The sequence below is a fragment of the Lithobates pipiens genome, unplaced genomic scaffold, assembly GCF_037356315.1.
Source record: "Lithobates pipiens isolate NorthernLeopardFrog02 unplaced genomic scaffold, aLitPip1_a1.2 Scaffold_16, whole genome shotgun sequence".
NCBI lineage: Eukaryota > Metazoa > Chordata > Amphibia > Anura > Ranidae > Lithobates > Lithobates pipiens.
In genome coordinates, this window is record NW_027507748.1 from 82,552,913 (window position 1) to 82,574,284 (window position 21,372).

The window sequence follows — 21,372 nt, forward strand, 5'->3', positions numbered from 1 at the left end:
TACAACCCCAGTATGTCAGTGTGTCCTGATTTTGTACAGTGCTATGGAAGAGGTTGGTACTACATTAACCGACAATAACTACAAGCCAGAGTGCCTCAGCCTAAGGTAAAGTACTGTGTGCTTTGGGGTGTCTGAAGCCAAATGTCAGCTTCATGTATCACTGTCATTTAGCAGCGTTCTCTGCTGATGTTACAAGAGCTGGGAGATCAGGCATACTAAAATATAAGCCACAAAAAACAGATTCCTTGGGCTGAAGTCAGACTCAACAACACGGGCATCGTAAGTAAACAAGCTTGTCTCAACAGCTGACGGCAGTGTCAATGATTCGCCATCTGTTACAATCTATTAAAAAAAAAGACTTGTGGCAACTTTGATGGCAGAGGAGTAGAGACATTCATTGTAAACAAATAATCCTTTCAGATAAACAGACTGCCATAAGCGCTCACGGCAGATTGTAAGGCCCCATACACAAAGATGTTCTTCATGCCCAAATTCTTTTTTTTCTATTAATTATTTTAATACTTGAGAACAAAAGATTTTCAGTTTGTTAAACAGCACTTACCACCTTGTTCCCTCATGCCTAAACAGACTATTAAGGAAATAAAGCCCATTGGGAAATGTACAAAGCTTGCTTGTTGCCAATAAAGGAAATAAACAGAAGATAATGTTGCAACTATGCTGACATACCACAGACAGCAGAAAACTGGAACTTCAGATCTCTATGGCAGTGAGCAGGATCAAAACATTAACAGACCAAAATGCAGTCTTCATAAGCCTGCACAGGAATATCTGAGCAATGACTCCTTCTAACACACAAAGATGTGATGGGTCAGACCACAAATGTCAAAACACAGGGTCTGCGGGCCAAATCTGACCTGGCTAGGCCTTGTCACATGGCCCTTCCAACCCAGTTCTGCAGCCAGATCACGGGGAACGCCATTCTTCCACTTCTAGCTCTTACCCCCAAATACACAGGTAGTAGAGAGCACCGCCTACATAGGAAGAGGCAGGCTACAGAAGAGATGCAAGGAAGCTTTGTACTTAATGCACTCCTGAATAATAAAAAAAAACTAAAAATAAAAAGTAGATACAGACTCTTAAAAACAACAACCAGCTCTTTGAGAGCAACCATACTGCTGATGTGGCCCGCAATGAAGTTTGACACCACCCCCCGGTCTAGAGATTGCTAGGGGTTCCTTAGACCCCTTTCACACTAGACCATTTTTCAGGTGTTTTAGCGTTAAAAAAAGCGCCTGTAAAGCACTCGAAAAAAAAGCCTCATCTGCAATCCCAATGTGAATGCTCAAGTGCTTTAAGAGCCCTTTCACAATGTCAGCACCGAAAAACGCTCGTAAAGTGCCACTTAAACTAGCAGCGCTTTACCAGCATTTTTCGAGCGCTATTGGGGCACTTTTAACCCCTGCTAGTGGCCAAATAAAGGGTTAAAAGCACCCACAAAGCACTGCTGCCAAAAGCATTTTGCAGGCACTTCCCATTGTTTTTTCAATGGGAAGGGGCGCTTTAGGATCGGTGTATTCACCGCTCCAAAAAGTGCTGCAAGGAAGCTGCTTGCAGGACTTTTTTTTGACGGCCTGCCAGCGCAGCGCCTCAGTGTGAAAACACTCAGGCGTTCACATTGGGATTGCAGTTGCGGCTTCTTTCAGGCTCTTTTTTTTAAGCTAAAGCGCCTTAAAAACACCGCAGTGTGAAATGGATCTCAGTGTGAAAGCACTTGGGCTTTCAAATTGGGATTGCAGACGAGGCTTCTTTCAAGCGCTTTTCAGGTGCTTTTTTTTAACGCTAAAGCGCCTGAAAAGCACCACAATGTGAAAGGGGTGCAAATGAGCAATTTTTGAAACTCTGAAACTACTGATACCACTGATCTTTTTTGCTATCTTTAAGGGGGTAATTCTTTTCAATGACCACAAGTGCAAGGAGCATTCTCCCCACTTACCATCTCACTAATGTATGATGAGTTGTAACCTTCTGGTCTCCCCCTCCCCCAAGACCAGAAAGTTATTTTAAGAGTTCCTGTGCTAATAAAAAAAAAAAAAAACCAAGCTCCTTGGCATCTCAATTTGCCGTGAGCGGGAGAAATGCTGCCCATGTCCTCAAGAACACAATCCCCAGCTTCAAACATGGAGGTGGAAACATGCTTTGAGGGCATATTTCTCCTAAGGGGACAGGACAACTTCACTGCATCAAAAAGGGACAATGGACAGCCGTGAACCATCAAATCTTGGGCGAGAACCTTCTTCCCTCAGCCAGGGCATTGAAAATGGGTTATGGATGGGTAGGGATGTAGAGGCACCACGCAGGCGAGCTCGGCGCTTGTGGTTTGATGACCGTAATTACTTTGTGAATGCGAGTATCTGTATCCACAGTTTTTATTAAATAAATCAAGTGGTTTCAAAACATACTACACTATCCTGGAATGCCTCTCTTCTTCCCTTTGCCATCTTACATTTACCTGTATTGCGGGAGTTACACATTTATGTGTAAAAAGATAAGTAGCACTAGATTGAAAAGGAGCAGACTGCCATTCCAATATTGGAAATATACAAGCATACGAGTTTCGACCACTACCAAGAACCATCTGTGATTAAAACACACATGCTGTTATCCCACAGCCTTGAGGTAAGAGGCCATCCATCATCACAGTGCCCAACATTGAAGAGTGTCACCAGTAAAGAAAAGCACACTGCACTTTATATGGTGTTTGCAGAGAAGAAAGGAAGTCACTTTCTTATTTTCTTGTTTACTGTACGGAGCACTTTATTATCTAGTACTTTTTTGGAAGATTGTGAATCACTCTTCAGAAGACTGTGAATCGCTTATCAGTGGACTTTGCCATTTAAAAAAAAAAATTTGTTGTGTACTTATTGTTTACAAGTACTCATTATTCATTCATCTATATATGGTATATGCGCAGCACATATTGATTATTAGTCGTTGTACATGTGGATATATTAGGTAATTTACCACATATTAGTCACAGTATATTATCACTCCAACAGCGCGGCACTTGTTTTATTGTTTATGTGCAGCTTGTCCCTTAGGTCTGTAAATATCACAAAATCTATCGGAGTCAGTGGAAGAAGGGGGTGATCAGAGCAGCCCAGATCGGACAGCTTTTTTATACAATGCACAGGATTACTCGTTCTCTTAGTTCCTCTCAATACCTCCTGCTCTCTAGCTCCCTCGTCACCTCCGGGACTTTTCCAAAGCCTCTCCAATCCTATGGAATGCCCTACCCCAATCTGTCCGCTTATCTCCTATATTCGCTTTTAGACGATCCCTGAAAACCCTTATCTTCAGAGAAGCCTACCCTACCCACACCTAACAACAACTGTGTTTTCATTTTCTCCATTCAGCTCACCCCCCACAGTGATTACCTTTTGTTTCCACTTCACCCTCCCTTCTAGATTGTAAGCTCTAATGAGCAGGGCCCTCTGATCCCTCCTGTATTGATTTGTATTGTAAGTGTACTGTCTGCCCTCATGTTGTAAAGTGCTGCGTAAACTGTTGGCGCTATATAAATCCTGAATAATAATAATGATTAATTAACCCATTAGGTTCCACAGTGAGTATAACAAGCATGCTTTACTGCATATACAGACCGATTGCACTGTTGTGGGTTTAGTAACACTAAGGCCGCGTACACACGGGCGGACTGTCTGTCCAACTTAGTCCGCCGAAACACATTTCAGCGGACAGTCCGCTCGTGTGTGGGCTTCAGCGGACTTTTTCAGCGTGCAGTCTGGCGGACTAAGTATTTCGGAATTTCCGTAATATTGTCCGTCCAACTTTGGTTTCAGCGGACAGTCCGCTCGTGAGTAGGCTAGTTGGACAGACTAAGTATGGCGCATGCTCAGAAAGGATTTACACGGCCGAAGGTTGCATTGCAGTGTATTGGACGTCGTATTTCTAGTCCCGTCGTACGTGCTGTACACGTCATCGCGCAAGCTTTCAGCGGACTGTTTGTTCATCGTGTGTGGTCAAGTCCGTTCATTCAAAAGTAGGACGCACTGTCTGTCGGATTGTCTGACGGACTTAGTTGGCCAGACAGTACGCCCGTGTGTACGCGGCTTAAGTGAAAAACTAGTTAAAGGCTTCTTTTTTAGGTAGCCTAGAATGTACTGAACACCTTGTATTAAAAGTTAAATTGTATTAAATAAGGATGTTTATGACATTCAAAATTTCAGTTTAGAAACTTAAAAAAAATATATTATTTCTCTGGATCCATTTAAAGCATCTTTTCATGTAGTGTAAAACTGCAGTGACTGTATAAAGGTCCCCCCGCCGACCTATGTATGCTTACCTTCAGGCTCATCCATTGGGTTTTGATTTACTAAAACTGGAGAGTGCAAGATCTGCTACAAATCTGCATAGAAACCAATCAGCTTCCAGTTCGTTTTTTCTTAGTTTTTTTTTTTTGTCAAAGCTTAATTGAACAAGCTGAAATTATAAGCTGCTCCCATGTAGAAAAAAAAAAAAAAAAACACACAACAGGAAGTGGGGTTTTGGAGGCGCCAATTCCAGTAGTTCTATCACAAATATATGTTTTTTTTTTGTTTTGTTTTTTATTTACTGGACTAGGACTAACATCCTTATAGCAAAAGGACTGCCATTGGAGTCTGTACCCCATCACCAACACACTGGAGGATTTTTTAACCTTTGATGGACATCACCACTTTATGAACCTGCAAACCAGTAAGTTTTAAAAAAACATATATTTATGTGATAGAACTACTGGAGTTGGCGCCTCCAAAACCCCCCTTCCTGTATTTTGCTTGTATACTGAGGTTATGGACACCCTCTGGAGGATGGCTGCCTTCTCACCTGCAAATAAATAGTGACTGACTTTAATGAGCCATTTAAAGCGGGGTTCCACCCTAAAGTGGAACTTCCACTCATCGGAACACCCCCCCCCCCCCTCCGGTGTCACAGTCAGCCCCTTTCAGGGGGGCGGGAGGGTGCAGATACCCGTCTAAGACAGGTATTTGCACCCACTTCCGGGCATAGACTCCCATGGGAGTCTATGCCTCTTCCTGTCCTGGTGCTGTCTGCTGGGACACATGGGGTCCCAGAGACAGCGCGGACCATTCCAATTGCGCTGCGCGAATAGCACATGCACAGTAGGGAACCGTGAAGAGAAGCCGCAATGCTTCACTTCCCGATTCCTTCGCCTAGAATAGCGGCGGCAGCAGCCGAGCGATCGATCGGCCTAGGCTGCCGACATCGCTGGACCCTGGGACAGGTGAGTGTCCATTTATTAAAAGTCAGCAGCTGTAGTATTTTATATATTTTTTTTCCAGTGAAATCCCTCTTATAAGACATTACAAAAGTTAAAGCGCCAGAATCCTTTCCTTTCTTTAATGCTCCCATGTAGAGATGCACCGAAATTTCAGCTGCCAAAACATCAGCTGAAAATTGTGTTATCGGCATTTTGCTGATAAGAGAAAAAGGTGCAGATAATGGCACCGAAAACGCATGCGATTTTACCACCATTTTACTGTGCTTATGGTGTGTTTTTCATAGGTCATGCGATTCAAAAACTACATCCAAATCCTAACATAGGTACGTTATTGATGCGCTCTTGCTGCATTCTCAATGCATTTCAAACAGGGAGGTGCGTTTTTTTTTTTTTAACTGACCAAAAATGCAGCAAGTAGGATTTCTAACACCACAACAGAAGCGCGATGGACCAGTGTGAAGACATTGTTTCTATATTCCTCCATTTTAGGTCAGTCTAACCTCAGAGCTAAACATCCCTCCATCGTACCAATCAGAGCTACCGCCCCCCTCTCCTGCTATCTTATGCAATTTGAAAGGAGTGGCCTGTAGAAGGGAGGCCAAGATGGAAATAACTTTTCCAGGAGAGATGAGAGACAGAACAGGAAGGCGAATGTTAAACCAAAGTAAGTGGAAGGCTTGTCCATATCATAGGGCAGAGAGACTATATTGGCATAGAACTAAATCTATGGAAAGAAGGAGCTTTGAAAACAACCATTTCTAGCTATGTATACTAGAACATCTTATAACTGCTTCACACCAGTTCCCAAACAAGATACAGAAGTGATGGGTCCTCTTTAAAGACACATTTTAGAATAATTTGATTATTTCTCTCACCTGGATGACAGCACTGAACCAACAAGTATTTCCCACATTTTTTAATCCCACGGGGCAGTTGTCTTGTCGTTTCCGGTCATAAGGATTGGGCGAGTCACTCCAAACCTCGGTGTGGGTGCGTTTTAGACTGGCCTTATTCTCGGCTATACTGGCTTCCAACACCCTAAAGCAAGATGGAAAATACAGGTCATCACACTTCTAACATAGGTTTCAATCTGCGTTGGACAGAACCAGTCTGTCCAACGCAGATCCTGGCTAGCATCATAATGAGCCCTAAAATTTGTATTCCTTAACTCTAAAAAAAAAAAAAACTTAATTTAACTATACAAAAATACTGAACGTTTTTAATACATTATATACCCGTGTTATAATGCCCAGGGCTGACTGATTCCTAAAACAATGCAGCCACTAAATAAAAAATAAAAAAATAGAGCTGCTGTCCAAATGCCTCCAGTTTTTTCTTACTGCTGGTCACCATCTTCTCTGGGTTTCTTTCTTATTTTCTGATCGTCCCGACAGGCACGGCGTAGCCATTGGGCACACCAGCATTTGCATTTACCTGGGTAGGAGAGGCGGCATATAGAGGAACCAACCTGTCCATTTCTTTCCTGCCGCCGCTAAATGCCCACTTCTCGGCCTCATCCTGCTGCAGACATTCAGCAGTGGCAGGAAATAAATGGATGGATTGGTTCCGCTTATAACCCAGCCCTCCTACCCACTGACACTTTCCTCAGGGCCCATGCTGCAGTGGGCCCATGCAAGCACTGCCATCTATGCAACCAGGGCTGCCCACAGGGAGCTACAAGGCTGCCTTTGGTTGCTCCCCCGGGGTGCAGTGCAGCTTTTGCTTCCGACTTGTGGTCTCCAGTGGCTGCCAGACCCGATGGTCTCTTGCCCAGCTGGCAGCTTCTCCACGGACTGACCAAGCTGGTGGGTGGGGCTGGGGTGTGGCCATCTTCATTTACATGCACAGGTGGCTGCTCCTGCGGAAAATGGTAGAAGACTGGGAGGAGGATCATAGATGGCGACCCCGGGAGTCTTAACCTCCAGCTATACAGCGAGTGACCCCTGCAGCAATTCCCTCCATCTGCAATGCTGCAGCTCCCTACTGTGGTTAGTACACTTCGTGCTGCTTACTGCTCCCCCCCCCCCGCTCTGTATACGGCTCAATGCTCCCCACTGTATACTGCTCCCCCCCCCCACTCTGTATACTGCTCATTGCGCCCCCCCCAGTATAATTCATCACCGACAGAGCTTCACCTATTGCTGCTAGCTAACACAGTCGCAAAGGTCACATTTGCGACTGGGCCCCGCATTCCTCCACCGCGGGGAGCTACATAACATGTAAAAGGGTTCCACATCAGGACCCTAATGAAGGACCCCCGCAATGGGAGTAAAGGGTCCTGGGATGAGCAGGAAGGCTCCCGGGATTACTGGGAAGGGCCCCAGGACCAGGGGTCAAGGGAGACCTTCAAGGTTTCTTAGACCAGGGCCCTGAAGGTTCTATTTACTCCTCTGTCCCTATCCATCTTCTTACTGCTGCCCCTAGGGCCCAGTCCTCTCTCCTCCCCCCCCCCGTGCTGTCTCCAGGACCCCGTATGCGCTCTCCCCGCCCCTGCTTCTCCCCCACAGCGCTGCCGGGTTTCCTCCTCTCCTGCCGGCTGCTGTGGGGGGATCTGTCAGGATGGAGAGTGGGGAGGGGGCCTTTAAATGTGTCATTTACCAACCCCTTCCTTGTTTGAATGGACAGCCGTGATCACGGATGTTTATTCATAACTGTTTTTACTATACTTCAGTTTATGAATGAACAAGGGAAAAAAAATGTAAAAATGTAAAAATTAAAAAAATAAAATACAGACACCAGTGGCAGAACTACCGGGGTCACAAAAGTCGCACTTGCAACCGGGCCACAGTGTTTCATCACCAGTCTGCTCAGTCTAAAATGTCTGGGCCTCTTTTTTGTCCCAATATGGACCTGCCCACTGGCAATGCAAATACAGACTCTGAAAACTATGACATGTTATTTACATCACAGAATTGCATTGGTCACCAACTGAGATCTATTTGTAGATGTATTTCAGCCATGGCCACTATATGGTAGGTAGAGTGGAAGAGTTGAGTCTTTTAGAGTTATTTTTTTTATTTAAACCAACACAAGTTTACTAAAGCCACCAGTAAGTTAATGGCTATAAATTGTAATTGGATATCTCATTACCAGGTCCCGTCTGCCATGTCTGAATGCTGGCTCATTTTGGATTGACAAACCTCCCACCTTCCACTCACTTCTACTGGCCCACTGATATGATTCGCTGTATAGGAATGTGCATGATACAGTGGGCAAGCTTTGACATAATCAGAAGGTATCTCAGAATCTGTATGGGGCCCAGGCCAGCAGGGACAATTGGATGTGGGCAGGGAGGGGGGCAATTACTGGAACTGATCCCCTGTATGGCTCTCTGCAGTAGCAGAAAACTGGCTTCTTCACCTCTCCCTCCCAGACTTTCAGCTACTGCAAGGAGCCATACAGGGGATCTTTTTTTTTCTCCCCCCCCCCCCCCCCCCCACCACACTGATCACCTTCCTTGTGCCCTACAGGTGTCTCCCCCCCCCCCTCTGCAGTACTGCCAACTTCCCATATCTCTTAATGACCAGCAGCTGCAAGCACACAGCAGGATCCTTGAGGATGAATAGTGGGGGAAGGGTCTAGTAAACACTTCCTACCCTGAATAAACAGGACTGATCTGTACCAATCCCTCACTGTGTTCATTCATAACTGAAGCATAGTAAACTTTATCTGGATGGGAGCCCTGTCAGGTGGGCAGTAGTCCCTGTATTTTCTAATGGCAGCCCTGCCAGTGGAAAATGCAGGTTGCCAGTTTCTGAAAAGCTCGGATTCATGATAATCCAGGCGCAAGCTACTAGACCACTAGTAGCAGACATTATTAGAGCTGGGGACCAGGGATTGGTTAGGACGAACAAGGACAGAATCCTACAGGCACTGGTAATTTTATCAGAAGGGACTGGAGAAAACAGATAACGTAACAAACCGCCATTACCATACCTGCTGATGGCTTGTTCTTCATCAGTAATGCCCGTTTCCCTGAACGTTCTATTTGACTCCTCCAGGCTTAATGCTATTGCCCTCTGAAGGTCATCTTTATCATCACCAGTGAGATCGATCACATCTAGCAAGAAAGAAAAAAAAAAAGGCCCATTTAGTTCCAGACACCTTTCAAGGTGACAGTAAATGCACTTAATGGTTTAAAAATTTTCCGAATGAACAAAACTTCTACTTTACAATGCATTTATCTCAGCCATGACCTTTCATGCATTAATAAGATGGAGAGATTGTGAACACAGGTCCGCTGTGTGCGTTTGTTCGCTTGCTCTGACAATAAAAACAATCCAGAGAGGAACCATACCTCAGACTTCAGACCTCAGGCAACATCTTTTTTTGTTTTACAAGAACAGGAAATCAGCTGTTCGTGAGATTCTTCACTTGGGAATGTGTTTTCAAATGATCAAGACTGAGGTTAAAAAGGAAAATTCTAGCTTTTTGTGCAGACAATTACAGTTATTAGAAATTCAGATCTGTGCCTGGAGAGTAGAGAAATAAACTGGTGATAACCTGCACTGAGTTAGTAACTGAATCGTTAAGCTGGCCACACATGTGGCAATATAAAAGCTCTTCAGCAGCTTCCAAATGAAATAATATTTGCATGTATCAAAAACACGTCTCGTCCGTCTATGGCCCGTATTTTAATCATTTTCTGGTTTTGGGTGCCTTACCACTCACAAAAAAAAATTCAGTTGTTTAATTCCCGCAAACTTGGCGTTTCTTCTGGGACCGCAGCTCCGGCGCTGAGTGGCCGGAGCCGTGATGACATCACTTCCGCTCATGTGCGCGGGAGTCCTCTGTTCCGGACCTTTTCACTACGCATTTGACGCTGACGTCAGCGGCTGCATGCAGGGCGAATATCTCCTAAAACGCGTATGTTTAGGAGATGTTTGTTTTACCTACGGGTAAGGTTTATTATAGGCTTACCTGTAGGTAAAAACTTAAGGGGTATACAACCGCTTTAAAAATGCATTGTAAAGTCTTGGGGGGGGGGGGGGTCCCTGTAAAAAGATGATCTTATACTTACCTGCTCTGTGTAGTGGTTTTGCACAGAGCAGCCTGGATCCTCCTCTTCTCAGGTCCCTCTTCTGTGATCGGGGCTCCTCCCTCGTTTAGCGCCCCCACAGCAAGCAGCTTGCTATGGGGGCACCCAAGCTGAATCCGCCCCAGCCCTTCTCCCACCGATTGGCTAGCTGACTTTGACTGACAGCAGCGGCAGCCAATGGGGCTGCTGCTTGCTTTGTCTCAGCCAATCAGGAGAAAGAATCTTGGACATCGCTGGACAGAAAGGGACCTCAGGTAAGTGTTAGGTGGGCGGCTGCACACAGGCGGCTTTTTATCTTAATGCATAGACTGCATGAAGATAAAAAAACCTTCTGCCTTTACAACCACTAAGTTTCTTCAGATGCATCTTGTCCTGTTGAGGTTTATTTTAAATTCAGGCAACGCAGGACAAACACAGCCTTCTTTCAAACAAAAAGCATCTTTTATTCATTCCAACGCTTGCATTTGAGCATGTTCGCATGGATGTTTGACAAGAATGTCAGTCTACATGAGTCACTAGCATGTTGATATTTGAACAGCTGGTTTGGATCCAAGATAGTTCAGGACTGAACTGTTCCTGCAGCAAGGTGTATGGGCTGCTTATACCATCATCTACCTTCTTCATTTGTAAGTTTTCACTATTGCCTGGTACAGGCGAGGAGTAAAATTAACAAAAATATAACACACTTGGAACAATCTTTCCATAATCTATTTGTAAGCCGATCATGACAGTTCATGCGAAAATATCCAAAGGACAAGCGCGAAAAAAATTTCTCGCAAGATAACCGAATGAATGCTATTCACTCAGAATAGTATTCGTCCATAAAAAAAAAAAAAAAAAAATGATTGACCAAGACCGTGCATGTTCGGGAAACAAGAGAACAACCTGGAAGGGAAAAAATAGTAATGAAAATGTTCCTAAACACAAAAAAAATATTGCCGATCGTCCCGACAGGCTTGGAGTAGCCATTGGGCACACCAGAATTTGCATTTACCTCCTTATCCTGCTGCAGACATTCAGCAGTGGCAGGAAATAAATGGATGGATTGGTTCTGCTATAAGCCGGCCCTCCTACCCACTGACACTTTCTTCAGGGCCCATGCAAGCACTGCCATCTATGCAACCAGGGCTGCCCACAGGGAGCTACAAGGCTGCCTTTGGTTGCTCCCCCGGGTGCAGTGCAGCTTTTGCGTCCAACTTGTCTCTTGTGGCTGCCAGACCCGATGGACTCTCTCCCAGACTGGGATGCCATTAAAGTTCATGTGTGTTTAAAGGCAGGCGTCCCAATACTTTTGGTAATCTAGGGTACGTTTATCTCCATTAATAAGAGGGTAATCTTATTGCATCCCAATTAATACATTCTACAGCAAGCATGTTCAAAGTGCGGCCCACATTACGGTTTATTGTGGCTCCCTTGGCCGCAAAAGATATATACCATACTTATTGGTGCTGCCTCTGTGGGGACAGGGAAGAGGGAGGAGGCAGGAGGAGCTCAGTCAGATTACGTAGAAGAGAATCTCCTGTTTACTCGGTGGCCTCTGCAGTAGGAAGTCCCATCTCCTGGGCTGCCATTCTGTCTACCATAGGAGGTGGGACTTTGTATTAAAGAGGCCGCCATGTAAACAGGAGATACTCCTATATGTAATCTGTCAGAGCTTGTCCCACCCCCCTCCCTGTCCCCTCTGAGGCTGCAGAAGGGCCTTCAATCAGCCTGCACTCATGGCAATGGTGAGGCTGCAGGATGGGCACCGACTAGGCTGCATTGATAGGCACTGACCCTTATTTTGCTTCACAGTTCTTTATATAAAATTTTTTTTAAAAATCCTGAAATTCCCTCTTAAAATGAAGGTGTGCGTTGTATGCCGATAAATACGGTGTATCCAAATAACAAGCCTGAGCTCATCCTTAGTCCTGAGCGGTGCTCTGAGATTCGTTGGGGCCACAAAAGATATATATCCAAATAACACACCCGAGCTCATCTCTTCACCACACACAGCCACAAAGGCAAGAGAATTTTTGTTGGGCAGTGTATTAGTGCTCGAATGAACGCGCTTAGATCGAATTTCAATAGTTCAAAGAATGTCAGGCAAAATGGTCAGTCCTCATGCATGTTCACGTCATCAAATCTGGCCCTCTGAAAAAAGTTTGGACACCCCTGAACTAAAGTATTAAAGGAGATCAATACAGTTTTTTTGTTTCTAAAACATTTGTGTTATCCGACAGAATAAAGCATAGTGGAAGGGAGATAAATGGTATTTTTATTTTAATTCACACACATCCCAACACCCTAAAGAAATGTGTCCATCTGAGACGTTGTGACGTGTCCCAAAAGATTGCAGGGAGAGAGGAGGAGAGGAGGAGAGGAGGAGTCGCCTAGGTGGCATGGGCAGAAGTGGGAGCTGGGTACCTATCAAATCTAGGTACCCCGCCCCCAAAAAAAAAATGACATGTCAAATGTGGCATGTCAGGGGGTTAGGACTCCTTAAATAGGAAGCTCCACTTTTGGGTGGGACTCCGCTTTAAAGTGTTACTAAACCCAGGACCCTGCATTCACTACATCCGGTCTCCCACAGTACACAAAATATGGAAATGCTATTAAACAAACTTCTAAATACCTTTCTCATCAGCAGTATAGAGCAGTCTTATGACTTCTATCAGTGTCCAGTTAAAACTTCTAGGAGTTTCATTCCACTGACTGTCCTATGAGGCTACAGGACCTCCCCGACCCTCTGTCTGGACAGTGACAATTGGCCCAGTGCTGATCACATACACCCTCACAAGCAAAAAAAAAAACACCTCTAGCAATACACACCAAACTGAGCACTCGGTCTTATCAGGAGATGAATTGGGCACGGTGAAAAGAGGAGGATAAAAAAAGACAGACTCAAACAGCCTTTTTACGCAATGTGGAGGATTAACCCCTTAGGTTCCACAGCGAGTATAACAAGCATGCTTTACTGCATACAGACTGATTTTACTCATTGGTTTAGTAACCCTTTAAAAACTGTTAGATGCCAGACCAGTCTGACTTGCTCCTGAAGTCTACATTCACCTGTACACAATTGTGCAAGTAGTTCTTTATCACTGTCCTCACCACTACATCTATCTTAATTAATAGCCAAGTCTGTTGCATGTGTTAAGAATTTATAATTAAAAAAAACAAGCTGTTAGCAAGCAGCACAAATCTGAACAGGTTTTTAATTACGCAGTTCCATGGTTTCATTTGCATACTTTATAAGCAAAAAAAAAAAACACAACATCTGATTCCACATTGCAGCCTGTTAAATATCTGTGTTTAACGTGGCTGTCAATGATTTGGTGTTGGCCTGCAAACAAGAAAGATCTTCTATCAAGCTGGATTGGTATCTGGGTCGGAATAGGCTCCCAAGCCTTTTAGCTGTAAGCATCCTGGATAAACCCAGATAAACAATATTTAACAGTATAAGTCACATCAGCTGCAAAAATTGAAAACACATACATACATACATACATACATACATACATACATATATATATATATATATACACACACACACACGACTTAGAAGACGTCATTAAGCAAATTTAAATGATAAATGCATATTTTACCCAATTTTTCCTGGCCAACAACCTCCCCCTGCCTTTGCTAAACCCAAAGTAAAGTTTTGGTAAACAATTACTTTTTTTTTTTTTAAGCGATTTAAAAATAAAAGTGCCGTTTTAAATATCCCTCAATTTCTGTATCAGATGACTGGACCCGAGAGCTCAATCTCAAAGATCTAGTTTCCGGATTCCTTCTGATTTATAGACAGCACGTGGATCATTCAGCTGTCCAACTCTATCCTAAAACTACTTGTTTGATCCTTGTGACCCAGTGACACAGCAAGTTTAATAAAGTAATATTAAATCCTTCTAGAAAATACATAAATGTCAAAGAAAAAAAAATAAAGAAAAAAAAAAGCGAGTCCCAACCCGCAAGCTCTGGTAGATATGGGTGGCGGTGCAACGTTCCGAGACTTGGTGAGTGGTTTGGGCCGGTGCCCTTCCAAAGGCACTTTTCATGTGAGTGAAGACATGTTTTTAAATATTCTCTCCCAATAAAAAAAAATACTACACTATATGCTTTCCAGTCTCTGGCCGTCTTATTTTTTTCTATCATATGAGAACGGCTGATGAATATTAGGAGAAGACTCGATGATGGATATCCTGTACCCAAGTTAAAAGGTCTTGTTGGCTGCTGGTCGGCTTTAATGATCTGGTGAGTGTTTGTTGGCATATGGAGGAACACTTTTGGGGTGTTGAAGAAAAAATAGCCACTTCATCCTTTCAACTTTTATGGACACAGTGATTGGCAACACACATTTATCTGTGGACTTGATGATTTGAACATGAGAATTTAATTTATTGTTGAAATGTTTTATACACATGTTGTAGCACAAAGAAGAGTATTCACCTTGCCTAAAGCAGAGTTCCACCCTATTTAGCCACGGCCACACTGGTAACTGATCCCTGTGCCATTAATCTTTTTATATATTTTTTATATTTTTTGGTTTTGTTTAAATATCATTATTGGTTTAAAACTCCTGCCTCTTCCAGCCCACCTCACCGTGCAGGGTACGTCATTTCCGCTCTTTCATTAGCTCCTGGATCATCAGTGTCATCAATCCCAGTAGTCAATGGGCATCCTCCGCTTCTGGCATTGCGTTATTTCAAAACCTGAAATGACACAATGCCAAGCAGCACTTCCCTTCCTTCTGGGTTGTGTTGATTGACAGGTTGCCATAAAAACGGGCGAAAGAGCGGGAGGTGTATGCTTGGTACCCAGCTGTGCCAAATCCTGGAAGTACAAGTGGGCTTCAGATGCCCACAGTAATAATGGCCACTGTCTGTATACCAGGATGCTGTGAGTATATTAAGATTTACAAGTCACATCAATGATTACACTGCAAACAGTATCCAATTGTATTAGCAAAGAAAATCGCGGGGTTACCATTTTTTAATTGACAAGGAGACTGGAACTCCACTTTAGGAACTGCATAACTTTATGCAATCAGCCTTTATATTAGCGATTGTCAACTCACACTTATCTGTGGGGTTGTGGTTTTCATATATGAACTTTTTATTCAATTTGTTTATGTGCAGGAGAGAGCCCTTTTTCATTTAGTTAAATAAATGTAGCCGTATTCCCCATTTCTCCACTGTTTCCTATACCCACTTTCATACTGTCCATATTCCTTATATGTGCCTGCTGTACCAAAAAACTGATATGAAAAAGTATCCTGTTCACTTTGCACTGCTTCCTTTGTGTGAAATCCCTGATGCTCCTGCCAATCCCTCTGCATTTCTATTAAAAACTGACCACACCAGACAGGAAAGCACGGTGTAGTCAGTTCCCTAGCTTTGCTGGGAACACAAACTGCCCCCTCCTAAAATGCTCAGACTTGTCCTATGGGATATTTTTATTTTACTAGTAATGGCAGTGATCAGCGATTTTTAGTGAGACTGCAAAATTACGGTGGACAGATCAGACTTCTTGGGACCAGTGGCATTATTACAGTGATCAGAGCTTAAAAATATAAATATAAAAATATGCACTGATCACTGTATAAATGACACTAGCAGGGAAGGGGTTAACACCAAGGGGCGATCAAGGGGTTAAGTGTGTCCTGGGGGAATGGACTGACTGGGAGTACAGAGAGATTGCAGTTCCTGATTACTAGGAACAGACGCCCTTCTCTGTGATCCCCTGTTAGAACAGAAATCTTCTTTGTTTACAGTGGCAGATCAGCATTCTGCCTCTCTGAGGCGCAATCCCGGTGGCCGGCGGGCATTGCGACCGCCGGACCAACGCATCGGCTCCCCCTGCATAACAGAAAGCATATTCTGGAAAGAATACTCCTACCTCTTGTATTTAAACAATTATTTAGCCCTCACTGAAGAGTTGCAGTATGTGAAGTTGTTTAAAGTGGTTGTAAATCCTGTTACGCCACTTTTACCTACAGGTAAGCCTATATTAGGGGTTGCCTGTAGGTACCGTGAACTTGCACCATTTAGGAGATATTCACATGTGCCAACACTAAAGAAAAAAAAAAAAAAAAGAAGCCATAAATCCCATAGTTTGTAGACGCTATAACTTTTGTGCAAACCAATCAATATACGCTTATTGCGATTTTTATCAAAAATAGATAGCACAATACAGATTTTTCCTAAACTGATGAATATATATTTTTTTTTATGCATTATAGAAAAAAAAAAAAGTAAAAAAATATTGTTTTGGTTTCAAAATTCAAAAACTGCAGAAGTGATCAAATACCACCAAAGCAAAGCTTTATTTGTAGGAGAAATGGACATCAATTTTATTTGGGTACAGCGTCGCACGACTGCACAATTTTCAGTTAAAGTAATACAGTGCCGTATTGCAAAAAAAAAAAAAATGGCCTGGTCATTAAGGGGGTAAATCCTGCTGGGGCTGAAGTGGTTAAGATTAAAAGCAAAATACACGCTATTAGATTTTCTGCAGACTATTGTCTTCAGATTTGCCAAAACCAATACGAGATCAAACCTTAAGAGTTTCAATGTGTATGCAATCAGGCGGGCCCTTGCACTACATGGTTTGGTAAATCTGAGCACAAAAATCCGCAGAAAATCTGATTGTGTGTACGAGGCTTTAGACCCCATACACACTATCGTATTTTCGGGAGGGAAGTGTGTGATGACAGACTGTTTGCCTAAAATCCCACCATTGTACGCTCCATCAGACAATTGCTGTCCAACTTTCCTCCAACAAATGTTGGATGGCAGGCTAGTAAATTTTCGTCGGACAGCGGTCTGTTTGCAGATTTTCGTATCATGTGTACACAAGTCCGTCACACAAGTCCAAAAGGACAAACACACATGCTCGGAATCAATGATCACCAAACACGACATTAGCAGAAGGTGCCCAAAGGGTGGCACTCAAGAGCTGAAATTCCTCATAGTACGTCACTACGTTCCCGTTTGTTGGCCAACAATCCGATCGTGTGTGTGAGGCTTAAGTCTTAAATTATCACAAACGAGCAGACTTGCAAATAAACTATAATATTGACTTACTTGTGTCTGCCTGGCTGCCCACACTGATGTATCGGTCATTATTGGGGAGCGCGGTCTGATAGTACGTCGCTTCATCTGGCTGTGGGAGCTTCGCATTATTTGCTGTAAGAAATGCAACCGCTAACTCCAGATTTCCATTACTGTCCTGAAAAAAAAAAAAAAAAAAAAAAATCACAAAATGCATTATTGAAATAAAATTAATAAGAAGACCTCCCACACATATTCCTATTTAAAACCTACTTCATGCCATATTTTATTAATCCATAAATCTTAATCCTGATCTAAAATCATGCGTTTCTACAATGAGATATCCAACGCTGTGCTCATCTGTGCTATGTCTGTGTGTGTATATGACTGCCTAGATCAGCACAGATACACTATATTACCAAAAGGTTTGGGACACCTGCCTTTATATACATACACACACGCGCGCACACACACACGCACGCGCACACACACACACACGTACTTTAATGGCGTCTTAGTCCGTAGGGTTCAATATTGAGTATTTTGCGTTTACAATATTGCAGCTATAACAGCTTCAAATCTTCTGGGAAAGCTGTCCACAAGGTTTAGGAGTGTGCCTATGAGAACGTTTGACCATTCTTCCAGAAGCACATTTGTGAGGTCAGGCACTGATGTTGGATGAGAAGGCCTGGCTCACTGCCTCCGCCCCAATTCATCCCAAAGGTGTTCTATCGAGTTGCGGTCAGGACTCTGTGCAGACCAGTCAAGTTCCTCCACCCCAAACTTCCTCATCCTTGTCTTTATGGGCCTTGCTTTTTGCATTGGTCGAAATGATTTGGTTGAGAGAGGATTATGGTGTGGGGTTGTTTTTCAGGGTTCTACTTTTTTTTTAAATATATATCCTTTATGGCTATAACAGCCTCCACTCTTCTGGGAAGGGTTTTTAAAAGATTTTGGAGCATATTTGTGGGAATTTGTGTACATTCAGCCAAAACAGCATATATGAGGTCAGGCCTTTATGTTGGATATGACCTGGCCCATAAAAGACATTCCAATTCAACCTAAAAGGTGGTTAAAAAAAGTTGACGTCGGGGTTATTTTTCTCAATAAAAAACATGTTATACTCCTCTCCTCTGTGCGGTGGTTTTGCACGGGGAAGCCCAGAGCCCCTTCTTTGCTGCTCCTGGACCCTCCCTCCTGTTGATTGCCCCCATAACAAGCATCTAGCTATTGGGTTACCCCCGCTCTCTGATTGGCTGACTTTAATTGACAGCTGCGGGAGACAGTGGCACCACTGCTGTGTTTCAGCCAACCAGGAGGAGAGTCCAGGATGGCCGTGGAACTCGTGGACATTGCTGGTTAGAGATGAGGCTCAGGTAAGTATTAGGGGGGCTGATGCACACAGAAGACTTTTTATCCCAATGCATAGAATGCATTAGAGCTGCACGATTCTGGCTAAAATGAGAATCACAATTTTTTGCTTAGAATAAAGATCACAATTCTTGTGGTGTAACATCGCCTGTCACATTCCACAAAATAATTGGTCTAACTTTACTGTTTCTTTTATTTTTTTTATTTTTTTGTGTATTTTTTCCTCAAAAAAAATTGCATTTGAAAGACTGCTGTGCAAATACATTGAACAAATACATTGCGACGTAAAATAGTGCCATAACCGCCATTTTATTCTCTAGCAAAAATAAAATACAGATTTTTACTTGTAAGCAACAAGTGTCAGAAAAAGGTTTGGTCTTTAAGTGGTTAAACTGACTTAATTTACAGACAGAAGTTCATCCCTTTAGACCCGGTTCACACAGGGGCGGCTTCAAAGTCGCCCGACTCTGAAGCCGCCCGGTACAGTGCGGCTTGCAAAATGACTTCTGCATAGAAGTCAATGCAAGCCAATCTGAATTCACCCCAAAGTAGTACTGGAACATTTTTCTAAGTCGGAGCGACTTGAGTCCCTCCTATTAGAATGGTTCCATTGCACAGAAGGGAGCGCTACTTGTCAGGTGGCTAAGTTGCCTCACAAGTCGCCCCTGTGTGAACCAGGTCTTAATCTAAGGCCTCTCTCATACTGGGGCGGGAGCAGCATCAGCGGTAAAATGGTAGGTTGACATGGGATTAACCTGAAATAAGTGATACAGATCAGGGCTTTAATATGCTCTAAACTGAGGGCGGATGCCTATAGACTGCAATGTAAGAGAGCAGGACCATATGAAAAGGCCAAAAATGTACAAGCAAACAGCGTGCATAGACCTTCAATAAAACAATCCAACGTAACAGCGCCCCTGTAAGTCAGCCAACTGATCTGTAGCACTTATTTCAGGTTAACCCCATGTCAACCTACCGGTGTACTAGTCCTAGATGGTCCCCTCTTTCTTTCTGTCCTTGCTTTTAGTAGGCCTACCTTTGGCCCTCCGCAGCCAACTACTTGGCAGTGTTGGGCTGCTGCCCTATGACATTTGACCGCACTGACCTTGCCCTGTTGGGCTGCCATGAGGTATTTTCTCTATTATATGCTATCCCCCTGATGAAGCCAATGCCTTGGCAAAACTAATAGTAAAGAATTTTGGTTTAATACTAATGTACTGAATGTTTTTAAATACTGTAATAAAATTTAAAAATGTTTGTTTTTGATGTTTTTTTACATATCCAGTGCATTGAGTTGTTGGCACTGCAATAATCCCCTTCCCTTTGTTCCATACTATATTTACAAGTTTTGGGATGAGGTGCCTTATCTACCAGCCATTAGCCCCTTTTTTCTTCAATGAAAATAATGAACAATGAAAAGGACGCCCCCTCGAGTACAGTTGAAACTAGAGGATGGATCTCCTAACTCCGGTGTAAAGCTTTTGTTGGCAGTCTCCCCAAGTAGCCTGCTTAGTCAATATAATCCCACCAACCTGCATCTATCAGACACCTCAAGTGTTGAGTGGACGGACCCTAATCACACAAAATGTAATAGTTCCTGAAGAAATGAGACCTGCCTTGTTGATTACAAGTAGTCCTCCTCACCGCACAACAACCTTGTTTATATTGGGTTATGTTACACTCAGTGCCTGCCAAACTTTCAAGGACAAACCAAAGGATTTCTGAACTGCTTATTGCTTGTGCTCATTCCAAACGTGTATGTTTGCAGGACTCGCATTTATCAACAAATGTTCAAAAGGAAAACTTTCTAAAGATAAAAATGCTTTAGATGCAATTTCTGCACAAAACTTTTTTTATAGTATGTAGAGAAGAGCCAACGCTCAGCTCCATAAACAGAATTATTAGAACCCTTTTACACTCAGGTGCCTGAAAACTGCCTCCCATTCATTGCAATGGGTGCTTTCATAGCGGGATGTTGGAAAAAGTCCTGCAAGCAGCATCTTTGGGAAGGGTTTGGAATGATTGGGCAAAGCTTCCGAAGCGCCACAACACGGGAGTTTTAAACTCCTTTTTTGGAGGTAAAATAGCCCCGCTAAACTATACACTGTATTAATGAAACTGGCTGTAAAGTGGTTAGTATGTGCCTAACAAGTGTCAGGCTTCATGTACACTGCAGCTGGTAAACGGACGTTTAGGAGCAGTTGGGCATCAGCTGCCCCTGAACTCTCCTCTGTTATCTTACCAGTACATGTACACAGGGTTGTTTATAGTCGTTCCTAGGCAGTTGCGTTTAGAAGAATTTTTTGGAAAGCAAAAAAAAAAAAAAAAAAAAAAAATGCATTAAGGACGGATGTTCAGAGGCATTTCAAACACCAAATGCCAGTAACAGCGATAACTCGCGTTTAGTTTACAGGTGTTTTTGAACGCAAATGCGGCTAAACGCGTCAAAACTACATTTTTAAACGCTGTTTACGATCTGTCAAGTTAAATTGTTCAGGGGAGGTCATAAAAACATCCCATGTACATTAAGCCTAATATATGCTTTTACTAACAGATCTGGCTGTTTTTTTTCTCCCTGCTGTACAGGGAGCAGAAACTCTGAGATTGCTGATCTGTGTACAGAGTCCTGTGTGTTTGTAGCATGCATGCCCCTAACCTGGAACAGGCCGGAT

The 21,372-nt window shown here is 43.3% G+C and overlaps 1 protein-coding gene across 3 annotated transcripts in view; it reads right to left on the bottom strand.

The window, feature by feature from the left end:
* USP25 (ubiquitin specific peptidase 25) overlaps window positions 1-21,372 on the bottom strand; it is a 156,530-nt gene that overhangs the window by 96,235 nt on the left and 38,923 nt on the right. For all 3 annotated transcript variants that reach the window (XM_077480060.1, XM_077480062.1, XM_077480061.1), the window contains exons 3-5: window positions 17,363-17,507; window positions 9,194-9,317; window positions 6,133-6,295 (exon numbers count right to left, since the gene is read on the bottom strand). In XM_077480060.1, coding sequence (XP_077336186.1) covers window positions 6,133-6,295; window positions 9,194-9,317; window positions 17,363-17,507 — 432 coding nt within the window. The remainder of the gene's footprint in view (window positions 1-6,132; window positions 6,296-9,193; window positions 9,318-17,362; window positions 17,508-21,372) is intronic.